General features: G+C 38.8%; 1 protein-coding gene across 9 annotated transcripts in view; it reads right to left on the reverse strand.

The window, feature by feature from the left end:
* LOC143282947 (rho GTPase-activating protein 8-like) overlaps nucleotides 1–17,221 on the reverse strand; it is a 62,198-nt gene that overhangs the window by 7,405 nt on the left and 37,572 nt on the right. For all 9 annotated transcript variants that reach the window (XM_076588857.1, XM_076588856.1, XM_076588859.1 and 6 more), the window contains 5 exons: nucleotides 13,531–13,631; nucleotides 11,200–11,260; nucleotides 8,490–8,577; nucleotides 7,242–7,373; nucleotides 5,547–5,633 (listed from right to left, as the gene is read on the reverse strand). In XM_076588857.1, coding sequence (XP_076444972.1) covers nucleotides 5,547–5,633; nucleotides 7,242–7,373; nucleotides 8,490–8,577; nucleotides 11,200–11,260; nucleotides 13,531–13,631 — 469 coding nt within the window. The remainder of the gene's footprint in view (nucleotides 1–5,546; nucleotides 5,634–7,241; nucleotides 7,374–8,489; nucleotides 8,578–11,199; nucleotides 11,261–13,530; nucleotides 13,632–17,221) is intronic.

Below are 17,221 nucleotides of genomic sequence, written 5' to 3' on the forward strand. Positions count from 1 at the left end.
TGGGGAGAGCAGCCCGAATTTCGCACAGGGAAATCTGTTGTGATAAAAAGAAATACAAATACAAAATACTTGAACAGTTCACAGTCATCAGCTTATTTCCAAATTTCACACTGAAACATGTGTCACACCTGGCTATTGCAACAGTTCACAGGAAACAGCTTCTTTCCAAAACACATGTCACACCACAGAACCGTACATGAATCAATGTAGTCATCAATCAAAAACAGTCAACAGAATTATAATTTACTGAGCTAAGAAAAATAAAACATAATAAAAGGTGCGTGCACAATGTAACACAACAATGTCGAAACAGACAAATTTATCAGATGCCACTTTTTGAAAATAAGTATTTTAAAATAAACAGGTCACAATAATATGGACATGAAGAGAAACTGATCTTACTCTTTCTATATATATCTTTCACACACACAGACACAAAGACACACACAAACACACTTTCTCTCACACATACAAAACAATATATATCAATTAAATTTGATTATCTCCCTAACTTTTTTCACTACATCATATGTCCCTAACTTTTTTCACTACATCATATATCATGTGTGTGTGTGTGTGTGTGTGTGTGTGTGTGTGTGTGGTGTGTGGTGTGTGTGAATGTGTGTGTCTGTAATTTCCTGTGACAAAATGTTCAGAGTTTTATCTCATGTAAAAGATGAATGTTTCATCAAATTATCATCAGTTTTCTTTGTTACTCAATACATTTAAAAAAAAAACAAAAAACAAAAAAAAACACACAACAACAACATACAATAATTAAAAGTATACACATCCAAAAGTAAAACTTCAAAAAACAACAACAACAAAATATTACTTAAAAGCATGAACATCTTACTATCAAAACTAACTTGCAATGATTTTAGAGCAAGCAAAGCAGCACATTCAAATTAGCTTTTGGAATAAGGGCACTGGAACTAATGACTACAAGCAAAAAAATAAACAAATGGTTCAGGAGCAACAAATACATTTATAAAAATCCATAAATAATCATTAAACAGGGCATACAAAAACACCCTCCCAATCTACCCGAAAATCAAAACCTCTTTGCAATGCAATGTATATATAAATATATATATATATATATATATATATATATATATATATCAATATATATATATATATATATATATATACATATACATATATATATATATATATATATAATACTAATACAAGGATGGCACATGGTGGGGTGGGGTGGGGCGGAATAAATATCAATAATAATAGTAATGATAAATAATAATTCTAATAACAATAATAGGCCACAAGGTACAGCTGCAAGGGGAACGCGCAGAATGAAAGGCTTACCTAATACCACTGCACCAGTAAAGGAACAGAAACATAGGAACTGAACAATTGACATAAATCAGACACCATAGCTTCTTTACTGGTATAATTAAAGGGGACAAAAAGTATGCAAAAGCATGTGCCACTTTTCTTCCAACATGTTAAACTCCTCAAATGCGATGCTTTTTTAAAAATAAAGCACAAGTTTGTTACATATCAAAAAACAGAAACAAAAATTAAGGGGTTAGATTGCAGGAACCTCATTTGAAAAAAAAACGTAAGACAAATAAAGCAAATACATACCTATTGCTGGATTTGTAGAGTTTAAATGAGCAACATTAGAATTAGACAAGAACCAAAATGCACTGAGTGAGAGAGAGAGAGAGAGGAAGAGAGGGAGAGAGAGTGTGTGTATGTGTGTATGAGAGAGAGATTGGGAGAGTGTGTATGAGCAACAGAACAAAAAAAGAAGCTTGCAATCTGTTATATATTTATTGTCTGACATTTGTAATGTGTTTATTCACTCTAACTTTTGCATACTTTGTGCTTATACTACGTTTATAATATTTATTCTTTCATTTTTACACACTTCTTGTTTGCAATATATTAATTTTCTCTTAAACTTATACTTTATATTTGTAAAATACTTGTCTATTCTTTAACTCACACATACTGTGTGTTTGGAATAAGCTTATTTCACTCTTTAACCCATTCAGTGTCAGAGAATTTTGTTTAGAAAAAAGTGTTCTCCCCTTGACAGGGAATTTTGAGGATTCAATTCTATTACAAAAAGTAAGGAAGGTGCAGAAAGAATGTAAACATTTTTGTGAAGGAAAATAATGTCAATTCTGAATCTGCCCCCCCCCCCCCCCCCCCAATTAGTTTCATTCTATATAACTGTTCAGACATTTGAAAGCTTAGTACTTGTTTCACAGATAGATTCATGAGCATCCTCCCCCCCCCCACCCCACCACCACCCTCCCCCCATCCCCCAGCTGGATGACAACGATGGTCATCATCGATCTCGATGGACACACACCACCACAGTGAACAAGTATATTTCCACCTCCACAGAATGGCATCCATAAAGAAAACAAACTACAACTGGAAATAGCAAGCCTATATTCAGGATATACCTGTAGAAGAAGTTAAAAGAGGGTATAAGTTTATGAAAACAGTCACAACTTGTGTTGACATGTAAGTGAATAACTGTCCCAACAATGACAAATGAGGGTACAGTGAACATTAAAAAGTCAATCATGTTCTCAGAAACTGAGCAGTTAAGCTTTTTGACAGCTAAGAGCTTTTCCCAGACAGAGGGTGAAGTTCCCTGATGACACTCCCTCCCTCCAGGTTGCACTTGGGCCGATTAAAGTGTCTGCTATATATCTGGACTGCTTCCTCTTGAATCAAGTCAATGAACTGATTCAGAGACAAAAAGTGTTAAAAGTAAAAGCACACGTTTCGTGTCCAGTGCACTTTCAACCAAGCATTTCCTATACAGTGAAAGAACGGTTGACTAACGCCCAATGGCCATGCCCACTTAACAGTTGACTGACGTCCAACGGCCATGCCCACTTAACAGTTGACTGACGTCCAATGGCCATGCCCACTCAACAGTTGACTGACGTCCAACGGCCATGCCCACTTAACAGTTGACTGACGCTTAACGGCCATGCCCACTTAACAGTTTACTGATGCCCAATGGCCATGCCCACTTAACAGTTGACTGACGCTTAACGGCCATGCCCACTTAACAGTTGACTGACGTCCAATGGCCATGCCCACTTAACAGTTGACTGACGCTTAATGGCCATGCCCACTTAACAGTTCACTGACGTCCAATGGCCATGCCCACTTAACAGTTGACTGACGTCCAATGGCCATGCCCACTTAACAGTTGACTGACGTCCAATGGCCATGCCCACTTAACAGTTGACTGACGCTTAACGGCCATGCCCACTTAACAGTTGACTGACGTCCAATGGCCATGCCCACTTAACAGTTGACTGATGCTTAACGGCAATGCCCACTTAACAGTTCACTGATGTCCAATGGCCATGCCCACTTAACAGTTGACTGACGCTTAACGGCCATGCCCACTTAACAGTTGACTGACGTCCAATGGCCATGCCCACTTAACAGTTGACTGACGCTTAACGGCCATGCCCACTTAACAGTTGACTGACGTCCAATGGCCATGCCCACTTAACAGTTGACTGACGCTTAACGGCAATGCCCACTTAACAGTTCACTGATGTCCAATGGCCATGCCCACTTAACAGTTGACTGACGCTTAATGGCCATGCCCACTTAACAGTTCACTGACGTCCAATGGCCATGCCCACTTAACAGTTGACTGACGCTTAACGGCCATGCCCACTTAACAGTTGACTGACGTCCAATGGCCATGCCCACTTAACAGTTCACTGACGTCCAATAGCCATGCCCACTTAAGAGTTGACTGACGCTTAACGGCCATGCCCACTTAACAGTTGACTGACGCTTAATGGCCATGCCCACTTAACAGTTCACTGACGTCCAATGGCCATGCCCACGTAACAGTTCACTGACGTCCAATGGCCATGCCCACTTAACAGTTCACTGACGTCCAATGGCCATGCCCACGTAACAGTTCACTGACGTCCAATGGCCATGCCCACTTAACAGTTGACTGTTGACTGACGTCCAATGACCATGCCCACTCAACAGCTGACTGACATCCAATGGCCATGCCCACGTAACAGTTCACTGATGTCCAATGGCCATGCCCACGTAACAGTTCACTGATGTCCAATGGCCATGCCCACTTCCACACCCTATGGCTGGCATTTAACTTATTGTCTTACATCACTCCTCTCCCTCTCCTCCCCCTCTTCCAACGCTCTCTGCATGCACTCTGTCAGTCATTGTCACCTGCTCAAAAACACTGTCTGATTGGACTGAATTAGCATCAAATAGGTTGTCAATTTCATCACTATCATCATTCACTGTCATACTCAAAACGATTCATCAGACAGTGATCCATCTCCATCGTTATAGCTATCCAACAGTCATTTACACAGCTTGTAAAATCTTGTAAATCCGCTGGCTCGGAACACTTTCTTTACTGGAAATTTTTTTATGCCTTTTTTCTTTTGCATATGATGCAACCCCTTTCCATGCACATGGTTCAGTTTGCAAGTCATTATCAAGAAGAAAGGGGTCTTCTATCTGACATCTGCTCATTTAATTAAGTATTTTTATAATCCAGACACATCACACTAACCATTCAGAGTCTGTCTATATTCATTAAACCAAACTCCAATGAATGAAAAATCTGAACATGTACTGGACGTCAATGAATATCTTATAGGCACTATGGCAACACTTTATGCAGGACGTCAGCTGACGTCTTATAAACACTGGACGGGTTTACTTACATACAAGTCATGCGTGCTTGCAATATGCCTATTTTTACTCATAACTTTCATGTGCCTGTATACAGACTGGTCTCTAACTGTGCTATGGCTTCACATCAAGGGTACAGTGCATTAGAAATACTCTGTGAAAAAACTTCTGTATACATATGACAGTAAGTTACTGAATGAAAGAAATTTAAGGATAGAGCCATGTTTGTGAACGTAAACATGGATACAGTGTGATACGTTCCTTGTCCCTTTCCCATTCATGCTTCTCCAAAACTGTGTAAAATCAGGGAAATGTGAATCTATGAATAAAGTTATACAAACAAGAGTTCAAGAAATCAATCAAAAAAATTTCAGGAGAAAAGAACATACAGTTTTGTTTTGTTTTAATGTAAGATTCAAAGATTTAATACAACCAAGACAGCAAAAGAAAAAAAAAGTTAATATAAAATAAGAAGAAACTGGTTGACACAAGACTAAAAACACAAACAGAATTAGCAATAAATCAACACCACTATTTTATCACAAGACAAAAAACAGACAAAATTAAAACTCAGTTCCATTCACAGAATACACTACACACAAGGATATATCATTTCAAATGGTAATCTAATCACTTTGCTTCACACAAATATGCAAACCACTCTAAATGTTGTATACTTATATAGAGATTACAACCACTGTGGATAAATAAGGAAAATACAGAAGAACAGAACAAGATAAAATGCAAAACTAAAACAACTTTATTTGTTAATTTCCTGGCTGATAAAAAAATATATATACCTGGATGACATGCATCAGTAACGGCAGAAACAAAATCCACAAGCTCACCTGATAAATGGACGGAATATGTTCCAAAGCACCTTGATAAAATTGGTTGGGTGAACAAGATACAATGTCTTCAGGTTCTTTTTGTATCTGCAAAACACAACCAATGTACAGAGAGATTATCATTCTGTTACAGCTGCACCAGATATCAAATGATGAAGTAATACATGTGGCAAATGTTCAATGCTGTCATCATTGTCATATAAAAACGTTTATTGGCAAACATTCAATGCCACCATCACTGTCATATAAAAATGATGATACTAGTTACATGTTGATGACAAGTGGCTGAACGCAACAACATCATTCAGCCCTCATCAAGGTACAGGAACTCTTTTTGTTGTTCCACCATTCTTTCGTGTCAAATAAATTTAGTAATTTATTGATTTTATCTTTAAACCGGAAGGTATATTCCCCTTCTTTGAATGGAATTAGAAATATGTGTATCTCAGACTCCCTCACTCTTAATACTGAGCTAAGCAAGCGCATCAACATGGCAGCTACCACCATGTTTACACAGACAAAGAGAGTATGAACAGACAAGAAGCTGACAAAGCACACCAAGATCCAAGTCTACAGGGCTTGTGTTTTAAGCACCCTCATGTACGGTAGTGAGCCCTGGACCCTGCATGCCTGAAATGAACCTCAAAGCCTTCCACATGCACCGCCTCTGATGCATCTTGATCATGAAGTGGCAGGACAAAGTTCCAACACCACCACCCTGGAGAGAGCTGGAATCCCCACCATGTACACCCTGCTGTAGCAGAGACATCTGTGCTGGCTTGGTCATGTAGTGCAAACAGCCAATGGCCAGATCCCCAAGGATCTCTATGGAGAATGATTGGCTTTGAGACAGATTTTGCAGAAAGGCCTCTCCAAGTTCAAAGAGACACTAGCCCAGTGTTCCCAGGCAAAGAGACTGAGGAGAAAGGCCCAAAACCTGACGGACTGACCAGCACCAGATTTCACCCATATGCAGTGTGGGAGGGACTGCAATTCCTGTATTGACCTGTCCAGCCACATCCGATGCTGTATCAATAACCACCCAGAGCTTAGCTCCTGTCTCCTGCGACTGATGGATGCCTATCTATCTATCTATCTATCTATCTATTGGATTTACTAGCCAGTCTTCTGCTTTTAGGCTTTTATTCAGTTAATTATTTTATTGGCCAGTCTTCTGCTTTTAGGTTCTTATTCAGTTCATAATTATAAGACCTGATTAATCAGATTTGATTCCACATATGAAAGATAACTGAATTAGATTCAGCATATGAAAGACATCACCATCTGCATGACATTACCTGGAAAGTTTGGCTACTTTTTTGTTGTTGCTGCCCTATCATCTGCTTTCAGTGGTGTTACCCTCAAGCTGCTCATCTCGAGACCCCAGTACACAGTCACACACAGTTTCATCTACTGCAGAATGCCAGCACCAGCAGTGCACAGAGATCTATCAATGTTTGGTTGCCAGGAGGCCACACATCAAAGACCCTGAACTGCTGTTGAATCAGGTCTGTGGTGTTAAATATTTCCTGTTCTGATTCAAGTGTTTGGCTACTTCTCTACTTGCCCAGTAAATACTTATCAATGTTTTTACATCTTTTATTTTTATTGAAATATTCTGAAGTAGGCAGTAAAAGTAAAAAAATAAATAAATAAATAAATAAATAAAAACCTAAAAAAAGGATTCATACTCACTTTCTGTTCAACTCTCTGTAGGCCTGTAAAAGCCAGGACAGTCTGGGTTTGTTCCGTGAGTTCAGACCATAATGAAAATACACCAGGACATAGTCTTGCTCCACATACTTGTCTAATGTGTGTTTGATGTACCTGCAATCATGAGACAATGAGACTATTGCACAGACAGTAAGTAACACACAAAGCATATAATATACATGGTGATCACCCTGGACAGGTTCAGTTCTTTCAGCAAAACTATGATTCTAAGATTAGCTGATCAGACCACAATCTCCAACACCACACTGTGCAGAATGAAGGTCTGATCAACATCTGCCCCAGATGTCATTCAAAAAAAGAGAAAAAGAAATAAAACAAAAACAAAAATGCTGTCATTCAAAAAAAAAAAAAAAAAAAAAAAAAAGCTACTCACTGTCAGAATATGTAAAAATACATGTTATACTCATCTTAAAAAACAAAATAAAACAAACTATGAAACGTTCTGGAAGTTGGTTTCCTTTAAAAAATCCGGAAAAGCTTTCAAACGCATATGAACAGTTCAAGTTAAATTTAAGTGACAAATTCTGGACCAAAGATTTGTTGATAAAGATGATCGCTCATGGACATTATACAGCAAGTGATGGGGCCTATGCACACATCATTCTCTTAAATGAAATTTAGTAGTTTCCTTCTCCTCCTTTTAATACGTTATCAGTAACTGTCAATGTATGCACATGCTCACTATGAATATGCAAAATAAGATGCTGCTGAGCTACTTTTACCGACAAAATGACCACTTGGGTGAATGGAGATAGTGTAAGCCCTTCATTCTTAATGTAAAGCGCAATCGCCTTTCTATGTCTTCAGTGTTATCTTAAAATGTAATGTTTGGAAACAAAGAGATCTGTTTGGAGAAAATCATTTTTCTATGTCTTCAGTGTTATCTTAAAATGTAATGTTTGGAAACAAAGAGATCTGTTTGGAGAAAATTATTTTTCTATGTCTTCAGTGTTATCTTAAAATGTAATGTTTGGAATCAAAGAGATCTGTTTGGAGAAAATTATTTTGAAACTGTATTCACACTGATGTCCCATTACTTGGCAGAACTCTGCTGCAGCTGGCAAATGTACACATCAATGTAAATTCCTTTATTAAGCAGAGAACGTTTATAATTGAACTAAAGATTATAAAATACTGCTATCAAAATAAATCACTCCTTCCCTCCTCAAAAGGAAAACCACCATGGCCAGAGAGACAAAGGCCACTCACTCTAGAAGTCTTTGATGGTCAAAGGATTTGTTGGACGGCAGTTTGCAGGCAGAGACGACGATCACCTTACGTCCATACAGGTCGTCCCCTGCACATGGTATGATAAATTGTATCATAAATTAGATGTAATGTGTTATGCATAATATCTTGTCTTTTGTAAAGCACCTAGAGCAGTTTTCTGGATAGATTGCTACATAAGAATCCATTATCAATTACCCCACCTCTGACTCTACTTCATAGCGGTAATACAAACACACCTCCCTATGCAATGCCACTAATTTATGGGTTTGGTTCTAATGATGTTTACTGGACTTTCACCTTCTTCTTTGGGGCAGTAATTAACTCGTTCTACCCCACAGCTATATGCCTGCTTCAATTCCCCTGGACCAGCACAACATGAGACCGCTGCAGTAAAAAACATGGTGGTTCACTAGAATTGCAAAAAATTGTTGGAGAAATGTTGATTCAACTGGTCAAACAAAGCTTCGTTTTCATGCTTCCATATTCCATAAACAGTTCGGTTTAGAATGCCAACTGTACCAAGCAAATCCGACAAATGTGTTGGTGTGAGAATACTTGTATCTGGTCCACAGGGGAAGTAATCATGGTAAGAGTTAACTCATACCTGGAGTAGAATGAGTTAAGTCAACAACATAGAAGTCATCAAAGCATTTGACAGAACTGAAACAGGTAAACGTTGCATGCTTTTTAAAACTGACAGTATGAAAGAAAGAGAGAGAGATGGAGAGAGAGAGAGAGAGAAAGTGTGTGTTAGTGTGTGTGTGTGTGAGTGTGTGCATGTGTGCGTTGTGAGTGTGTGTAGCACACTAACATGGGTATACAATGTCTCATCTCAAATCATAAAAAGTATTTTCTTTCATTCTCCCTCTACTGTGTGTGTGCACACACTCACACACAAACATTTAAATAACAAATATTTTTTCCTCCAACACAAACCCAACATCATAAATCTCTCTTGCCCACAGACAGACAGACTCACAGACAGACAGACAGACCCCAGAGACACATACACAAACATGTATATACACAATGAGCAAGCTAAAAAAAACACACCTAATAAAACACACATACACACAAACACACACACACACGCAAGCAAACACACAAATCAAAATGCACACACACACACACACACACACACTGACACACAAACACACTGACACTAACAAACAACACACACCACAACACGCAACATGTGCCCATGATAAAAACAGCCAACAGACAAAATCAATGCCATCACACACACACACACACACACACACACACACACACACACACACACACACACACATCTCCCTACACTACAACACCCAGGGTGACTAACAGCAAAATGTTACTTCCATCCAGACCACAACAGCCACTCACACTGCTGTCACACACAGCGGCGGGAAAAGCCACAGCATTTGCATGACCTCTGAACGCCTAAGGCAGTTCACACACAATGGGTCTGTTCAAGGGTGTGGCGGGAAATAACAGTGTTGTGAGAAGGGAAAGCAGAAAATGAAAACAGAGTGTCACTTTGGCCCCACACCATCAAACAGATTCACTGAAGAGCTATCCAAACACAAGACCAGATGTTACCGCTACAGTTTTCAGAGAGATGAATCATTTTATCGACTGAAAGCACTTCTACATCTCACCCCCCACCCCCCCTCCCACCTGTTTTTTGTTTTGTTTTGTTTTCTTTTCTTTTCTTTTTTCAGTGGCATGTGCCTGCTTTGTGTGTGCTTGTCAGGTGCATGTTCAAGCATGTGTATGTGCTCCCCTTGATTGCTTGTGGTGACTTAGGTCAGTGTTGGTACTTGAATATTTATCAGCGCTTGTAAATGATTGTGAAACCAAAACTAGTGTTTGTGTTTGTGTTATGTGTGTGTGAGTGTGTGTGTGTGTGTGTGTGTGTATGTGTGTGTGTGTGTGTGTGTGTGTGTGTGTGTGTGTGTGTGTGTGTGTGTGTGTGAGTGTGCACATTCTATGTGAGCTCAGCATGTTCAGTCAACAAATTTCCCTCTTATGTAATCCTCTAAATTTGGCTTTGCTTATTTATCATCATTGTCTTTTTTCCTTTTTTTTGTGTGTGTGTCTGTGTCCTTAGAGTTGACTTCATCAAGTTTTTGCGCCTTATAAATATTATTATTATTAGTAGTAGTATTTTTATGTATTTATCTATTATTTTTTATTTATTTATTTATTTTATTTTTTGTTATTTTATTTTTTGTTATTTTATTTTATTTTTTTTTTTTTTCTCAAGGCCTGACTAAGCGCGTTGGGTTACGCTGCTGGTCAGGCATCTGCTTGGCAGAAGTGGTGTAGCGTATATGGATTTGACCAAACGCAGTGACGCATCTTTGAGCTACTGATACTGATACTGGTTCTGCTTGAAATCAATGTGTCTTTATAAAGACATAAAAAAATAAAATGAATGTCTATCTCTTATTCAGTGCACTTAGCTCCTTCCACAGCAGCCGATTTCCTTGGAAAAGGTCACATCAAAACCACCACTTTGTTTCACAAGTGGTTAGTTCCCTTAAGTGTATTTCATTTTTGTGCATTTGTGAGAAAATACACTCCAAATCACAGACACACATATGCACAAATTAATCATTCACAGCCCAAGTGATTGTGTGCATGTGCACACAAACACACACACATTCCAAACCAAAACAAAGACACCTGTGTATATATTTCTTACCTGCCACTTCCACAATGCCATAGCGTTCGACATCACTGAACTCGCTCTGTGCATCCTCTTCCTGTATGTGGGCAAAAAGAGGATGTCAAGTATGTGGAGTGTGCATGCTTATGTGAGAGAGACAGGCATACACATACATTGTGAGACAGTGTGCACATATGAACACACACATGTGTGTGTGCAAGTGTGTGTGCATGTGTGTTTGTGTTGAGTGTGACGTGGTGTTGTGTGTGTGTGTGTGCTGTGTGTGCGTGTGTCGTCGTCTTCAGTTTAACGTCTTTCCACTTGAAGTGATATTAGACGGGGAAAAAACAAAACAAAAACAAACAACAACAACAACAAAAAAAAACGTGCGGGTAGGGGTTGTGGGAGGGGGCTTGGGGGGCAAAAGTGTATGTATGTGTGGAGGGTGAATAGGGAGAGACAACGCTAGGGAAAATGGAAACATTATAAACGCCAACATCAAACAACTATAACAAATGTGTGCACACGCTGCACACAAATGTGGGAGACAGATTCCAAGTACTCTTCAAATACATGCCGTTGTTTGTGTTCTCACACCTATATGGTGACAGGAGCCCTCTGTTTTTCCCCCAAACTGGATTCTCCCAGCTGGTCAGATTCCTGCCACCCCCGAAAACGGAGTATGGCTGCCTACATGGCGGGGTAAAAACGGTCATACACGTAAAAGCCCACTCGTGTGCATACGAGTGAACGCAGAAGAAGAAGAAGAAGATTCCTGCCCCCTTTAATCAATACAAGTTCAAACTTGAACCTCAGTTGTCTTTCTGCTTTTGAACAGCTGACTGCTGTTATTGAAATATATAAATGTATGTACATGCAACAACAACTTGTCTATGCAGATGTGTATATGTGCGTATGTGGTGTGAATTTTAAAAAATGTCAGTACATCTTCCTTGTCACACGCACAAAGGAAACAAATATCAATAAAAACAAAACCAAAAAAACTTCCACATACATTTGCAGTAATAGCTGCAATACTTTATCTACTGCTCTAGTTTATTATAATCACAATAAGATGTCTTTCAGTTTTGTGAATCACATGCATTCTCACCAAACAGTCCTTCACAGGCATGCTAAAACCTGTTAACAGTCACAGCCCAACCAAAACATCACTAAATAGTAACTGCCCTGACAGAAGTATAAGAGACAGTAGTAGCCATTGAGGTGGTTGTGAAGCAGTGTAAATGTCCATTTTTTGCCTTTTGGACTGAACACCACATCCAATTTTCTTCTTGCCCTGAAGTGTTTTGTTCATTATGTCACCCTCATTCTCATTTTCACCATCATAAGTGGAGTGATTGCCTAGAGGTAACCCGTCCGGCTAGGAAGCGAGAGAATCTTGAGCATGCTGGTTTGAATCACGGCTCAGCCGCCGATATTTTCTCCCCCTCCACTAGACCTTGAGTGGTGGTCTGGATGCTAGTCATTCAGATGAGACGATAAACCAATGTCCGTTGTGCAGCATGCACTTAGCGCATGTAAAAGAATACACCCCAACAAAAGGGTTGTTCCTGGCAAAATTCTGTAGAAAAATCCACATAAAAAAACAAATAAAACTGCACGCAGGAAATTTTTATTTTTAAAAGGGTGGTGCTGTAGTGTAGCGACACACTCTCCCTGGGGACAGCAGCCCAAATTTCACACAGACAAATCTGTTGTGATAAAAAGAAATACAAATACAAATTGTCATTCTCATTTTCACTTCAACATCGACTTTATTCTCATTTTCACCGTTTTATTTATTGATTGATTTCATTTTTTTTCTCAAGGCATAACTAAGTGTGCTGGGTTACTGTGCTGGTAAGGCATCTGCTTAGCAGATGTGGTTTTGCATAAATGGATTCGTCAGAATGCCTCCTCCAGTAACTGAACTGAACTGAACTTTTACCATAATCATCATTCTAATTTTCACCATCACCTTCATTCTCACTGCCACCATAATCTTTAATCTCATTTGCATCATCACCTTCACTCTCACTTTCCATATCATATAACATTTTCAACCTCAGTATCATCTTAATTTTAATTTCCATCATCATCGTCTCTTTTACATTCGGAATTATACAACTTTTTTTTTTTTAACTGTTGGTATCATCTTCACTTTTGTTTCCAGTATCATTCACATTTTCACTTTCATTGCCAACTTCATTCTCATTTTCAAAATCAGACATTTTCATCTTCGGCATCATCTTCATTCTCATACAAGATTTCTAATTTCAGTATCATCTTCACTTTCATTTTCAGTATCATGCAATATTTTCATCATTTTCAATGTCATTCTCGTTTTCATTGGTCACCAACACTCACCGGAGGTGTGCCGAGCTCTGCCTCGAAGTCCTCGTCAATCAGTCCATCAGGAGTGATGGCCCCTCCTCTGAATGCTCCCCCCTCACCCTCTTTGGCCAGCTCTGAAACAATCTCCATCCCATCAGTCGTGGCGAGTCCCCACAAAACAGGCCCCAAACCCTGGGCACCCTGCCTCTTTACCATCAATTACGATGTGGTTTTTTTCCCCCATTGCTGCTGTGCAGTCAGCTGGTCTGTTGTCACTGGTCCTCACCAAGCACGCAAAAAATACAGGCAGTGCCTTTGGCAGGCAAAAATATTAATAATACTATTACATGAAAAACGATGTGGAAATCAATATAATAAAATGACTGATATAAAACAAACTGAAAGAAAATAGAGAGACAAAAATACACAATATACAAAATAACATGAAAAATGTATAAACTGAAACGAAAGATAAATACAATGAAATAAAGGTGGCATGCCAATATCATTCCCTTAGAAACTGACTCAGGAGATAATTCACTGATAAATGAAAGAAAATGTAGCTCCCCACCCCAAAGTAAGATTTGAAAAATATAAACAAAAACAACAACAACAAACAAAACAAAACAAAACAAGAAAAAAACACCTAGCAAAATAATGTAAATTCTTGCTTAAGCAAAACACTAAATAATCTCCATGCTGTAAACAAGAAACAGATAGTGAGGGGCAAAGACACAGAGGTAAACAGACAAGGACAGAGCAGATACATGAGACAGGCAGACAGACCAAAACACACATCACGTGAAAGACAGGCAGAGGAAGCAAGCCAGATCAGATTATCAAACCACACTCTGACTGCTAATAAAAGAAAAGTAAAGCAAAACGCATATCAGTTCAAAGACACACAGTCAGAGTACCAACAAAAGAAAGAAGAATAAATAAAACCAAAACAATTTTGCCACTGAAACCCCACCCCCCATTCCCCCCCCCAAAAAAAAACCAGACTGACTTCTCAGGCAAAATGTTTACCATCAGGATTACTTCTGTGGAACAAACTGTATACATGAGCCAAGCCTTCCTGAATCAAGTGGTAAAATATCCATCATCACGGTGTCTTCTTGGACAGTCTAAGCCACCTCGACATGTCCAACACCACGTTTTGCCAGTCCTGAGTCCTCCATAGTAGAGGTTCTCTTCCTTTAATATTTAGTTCTGCCACAAAGATTTTCCTGGGCATCATGTCCACACACTGACAACTTTATCTCCAGCAGATCTTGAAAATTATCTCCAGATGAGGCATTCGTAAAATATACAGGCTCTACTCAGATTATAATTTGCTTTGAACGATTGTAGGTTATGACCCATTCCTCCCACCCAACTCCCACCTGAAACATGCTGCATATCCCTTTGCTTGTAATAACTGTGTTGAGACAGATTAATACCGAGTTACAGACTTCCCTCCTGTAATTTCCTGGAGAGATGCATACAGCTGGTTTATGCACAGAAATTTTCGTTTATGTTACGTCTAGCATCTCAAACATATTCAAGTAACCAAAAAACTAAAACGATCCAACATATATGCGCACACACGCATTCACTCACACATCCGCATTCTTGTACATGCACATAAATGCTCAGACATGCAACATAATGACGAGTTCACTTACACACACATGCACAGAACTAATTCTAAACCAAACAAAAGCAATTACAAATACTGCAAAGAGACACACTTTGATAACGAAGAGCTAAACTTTCAAACTGAAAAACAAAACAAAAATGAAATTAGAAAATAAACTTACCAGCAGCTTTTACAAAGAAAAAGAAAGCAAGTGAACCATTTCAAATCAAAAATAAAATCAAAACCCAAATAAATCTCAACATCAGTACATAACAAAAACTAAACAAAACAAAAATCCAAAACAATCAAGTAACAGGACAGTTTTCTATCAAAATAGCTAAATGAGGAACCATCAGAAAAAAAAAAATCAAAACGGGTATTCATACTTAAGCATTCTATGACATTAAAACATTGATCGTCTTTTTTTTTTTCTTTTTTTTTTAATACAAAGTACTCCATGCATTCTTTTTTAAATATCAACATGTGATCCATTTCATCAGCTTCTGAAACAAAGCACCGAGCCACATGATTCTCCACACAGTCACCACAGATCTTTCTCCAACCTCACTCTCCCCCCATCCACCCACCTCCAACTCTTTTCCCCACACCACAGATGCCCACAGCACACGTCACAGCAACTTAAAACTTGGCAACAAGATAAACTGGAATATTTAACAGCTGCTTTTTGACTAATGAATCAAATCTAGTCAACGCATCTGACATCTCACAAATGAACTGGTCACCATTTTGCATTCTGTTCAGGCAGGGTCACATCTTTTCTATGTCCAGTCAGCTGCACTGACACAGAAAGTGGGGTGTAGAGTTCCAATGAAAGACAGCAGAGAGAAACAGTGTGTGTGTGTGGAGGGGATGAGGGGGTGAAGGGAGGGAGAAGGGAGGGAGAGGTCTATCCGTCTGTGTGAAATGTGAGTTAAAAAGTCATGTGTGTCTGTGTGAAATGTGAGTTAAAAAGTCATGTGTGTCTGTGTGCAATGCGAGTTAAAAAGTCATGTGTGTCTGTGTGCAATGCGAGTTAAAAAGTCATGTGTGTATGTGTGCAATGCGAGTGAAAGAGACGAGCATGAGTGAAAGACAGACAGAGACAGCACTGTTGTTGTTTCACTGCACTTGTATAAATAAGAAATGTGTGAATGTTACAGATGCAACTATCTACCTATTCATCTGTCCACCTCTTCATCTTTCTGCCATCCTGTATGCCTTGATGTCTGCATGTCTTATAAAAAATATATTAAAAAATTTAAAAAAAAAAAATCAACAGCTCCATTGCTAATTTCACAATAAAACTTGTCTCAGGCATACACTCAGTTATATATCCTTACCCCAGATAAACCATGTTATATCCCACTTCCACATATTCAGTCATTTTTATATCCTCTTTAGCATTCAGCCAATTTTACATCTTAATCAAACACATTCAGTTAATTTTACATCCTTATCACATGCATTTGGTCTATCTCATGTATCTTAATCCCACGCATTCAATTAGTCTTGCATCCCTGTCACATAGACTACAGTCAATCTTATATCTTAATCTCACATTCTGTCAATCTTACATCCCTATCATATACTCAGCCAATCATATGCTAATCCCATACATTCTGTCAACATTACATCCCTACCACATGCATGCATTCAATCATATCATAATCCCATACACTGTAAACCTTACATCCTTATCACATGCATTCAATCTTATTTCCTAACCCCATGCATTCAGTGTTATATATATATCCTAATCTCTAGCATACAATCAACTTACATCCCATTCCCATGCATACAATCTGCTGTACACACAAAGTCCAGTTCACTTTTTAGGTATGTATATAAACTGCATGCACAACTGATTTTGGGGGAGAACTACTTTTTATGACAGCGCAAGCAACTGCAATGCATCATGCCAGCATCAATGTGTAGATGGACATCAGTAATGTATGCTGTTTTGCATGATGTGCATTCATTATGCATGCAAATATGAATACGTATCAATTGGTGTGTGTATGTGTGAGTGCACACAAGAGCATGTGTGAGCGAGCATGTGTGAGTGTGTGTGTGCATGTATGCATGCAACAAGCCTGTGCACAC

This window comes from Babylonia areolata, chromosome 6 (genome assembly GCF_041734735.1).
Source record: "Babylonia areolata isolate BAREFJ2019XMU chromosome 6, ASM4173473v1, whole genome shotgun sequence".
Taxonomy (NCBI): Eukaryota; Metazoa; Mollusca; class Gastropoda; order Neogastropoda; family Buccinidae; genus Babylonia; species Babylonia areolata.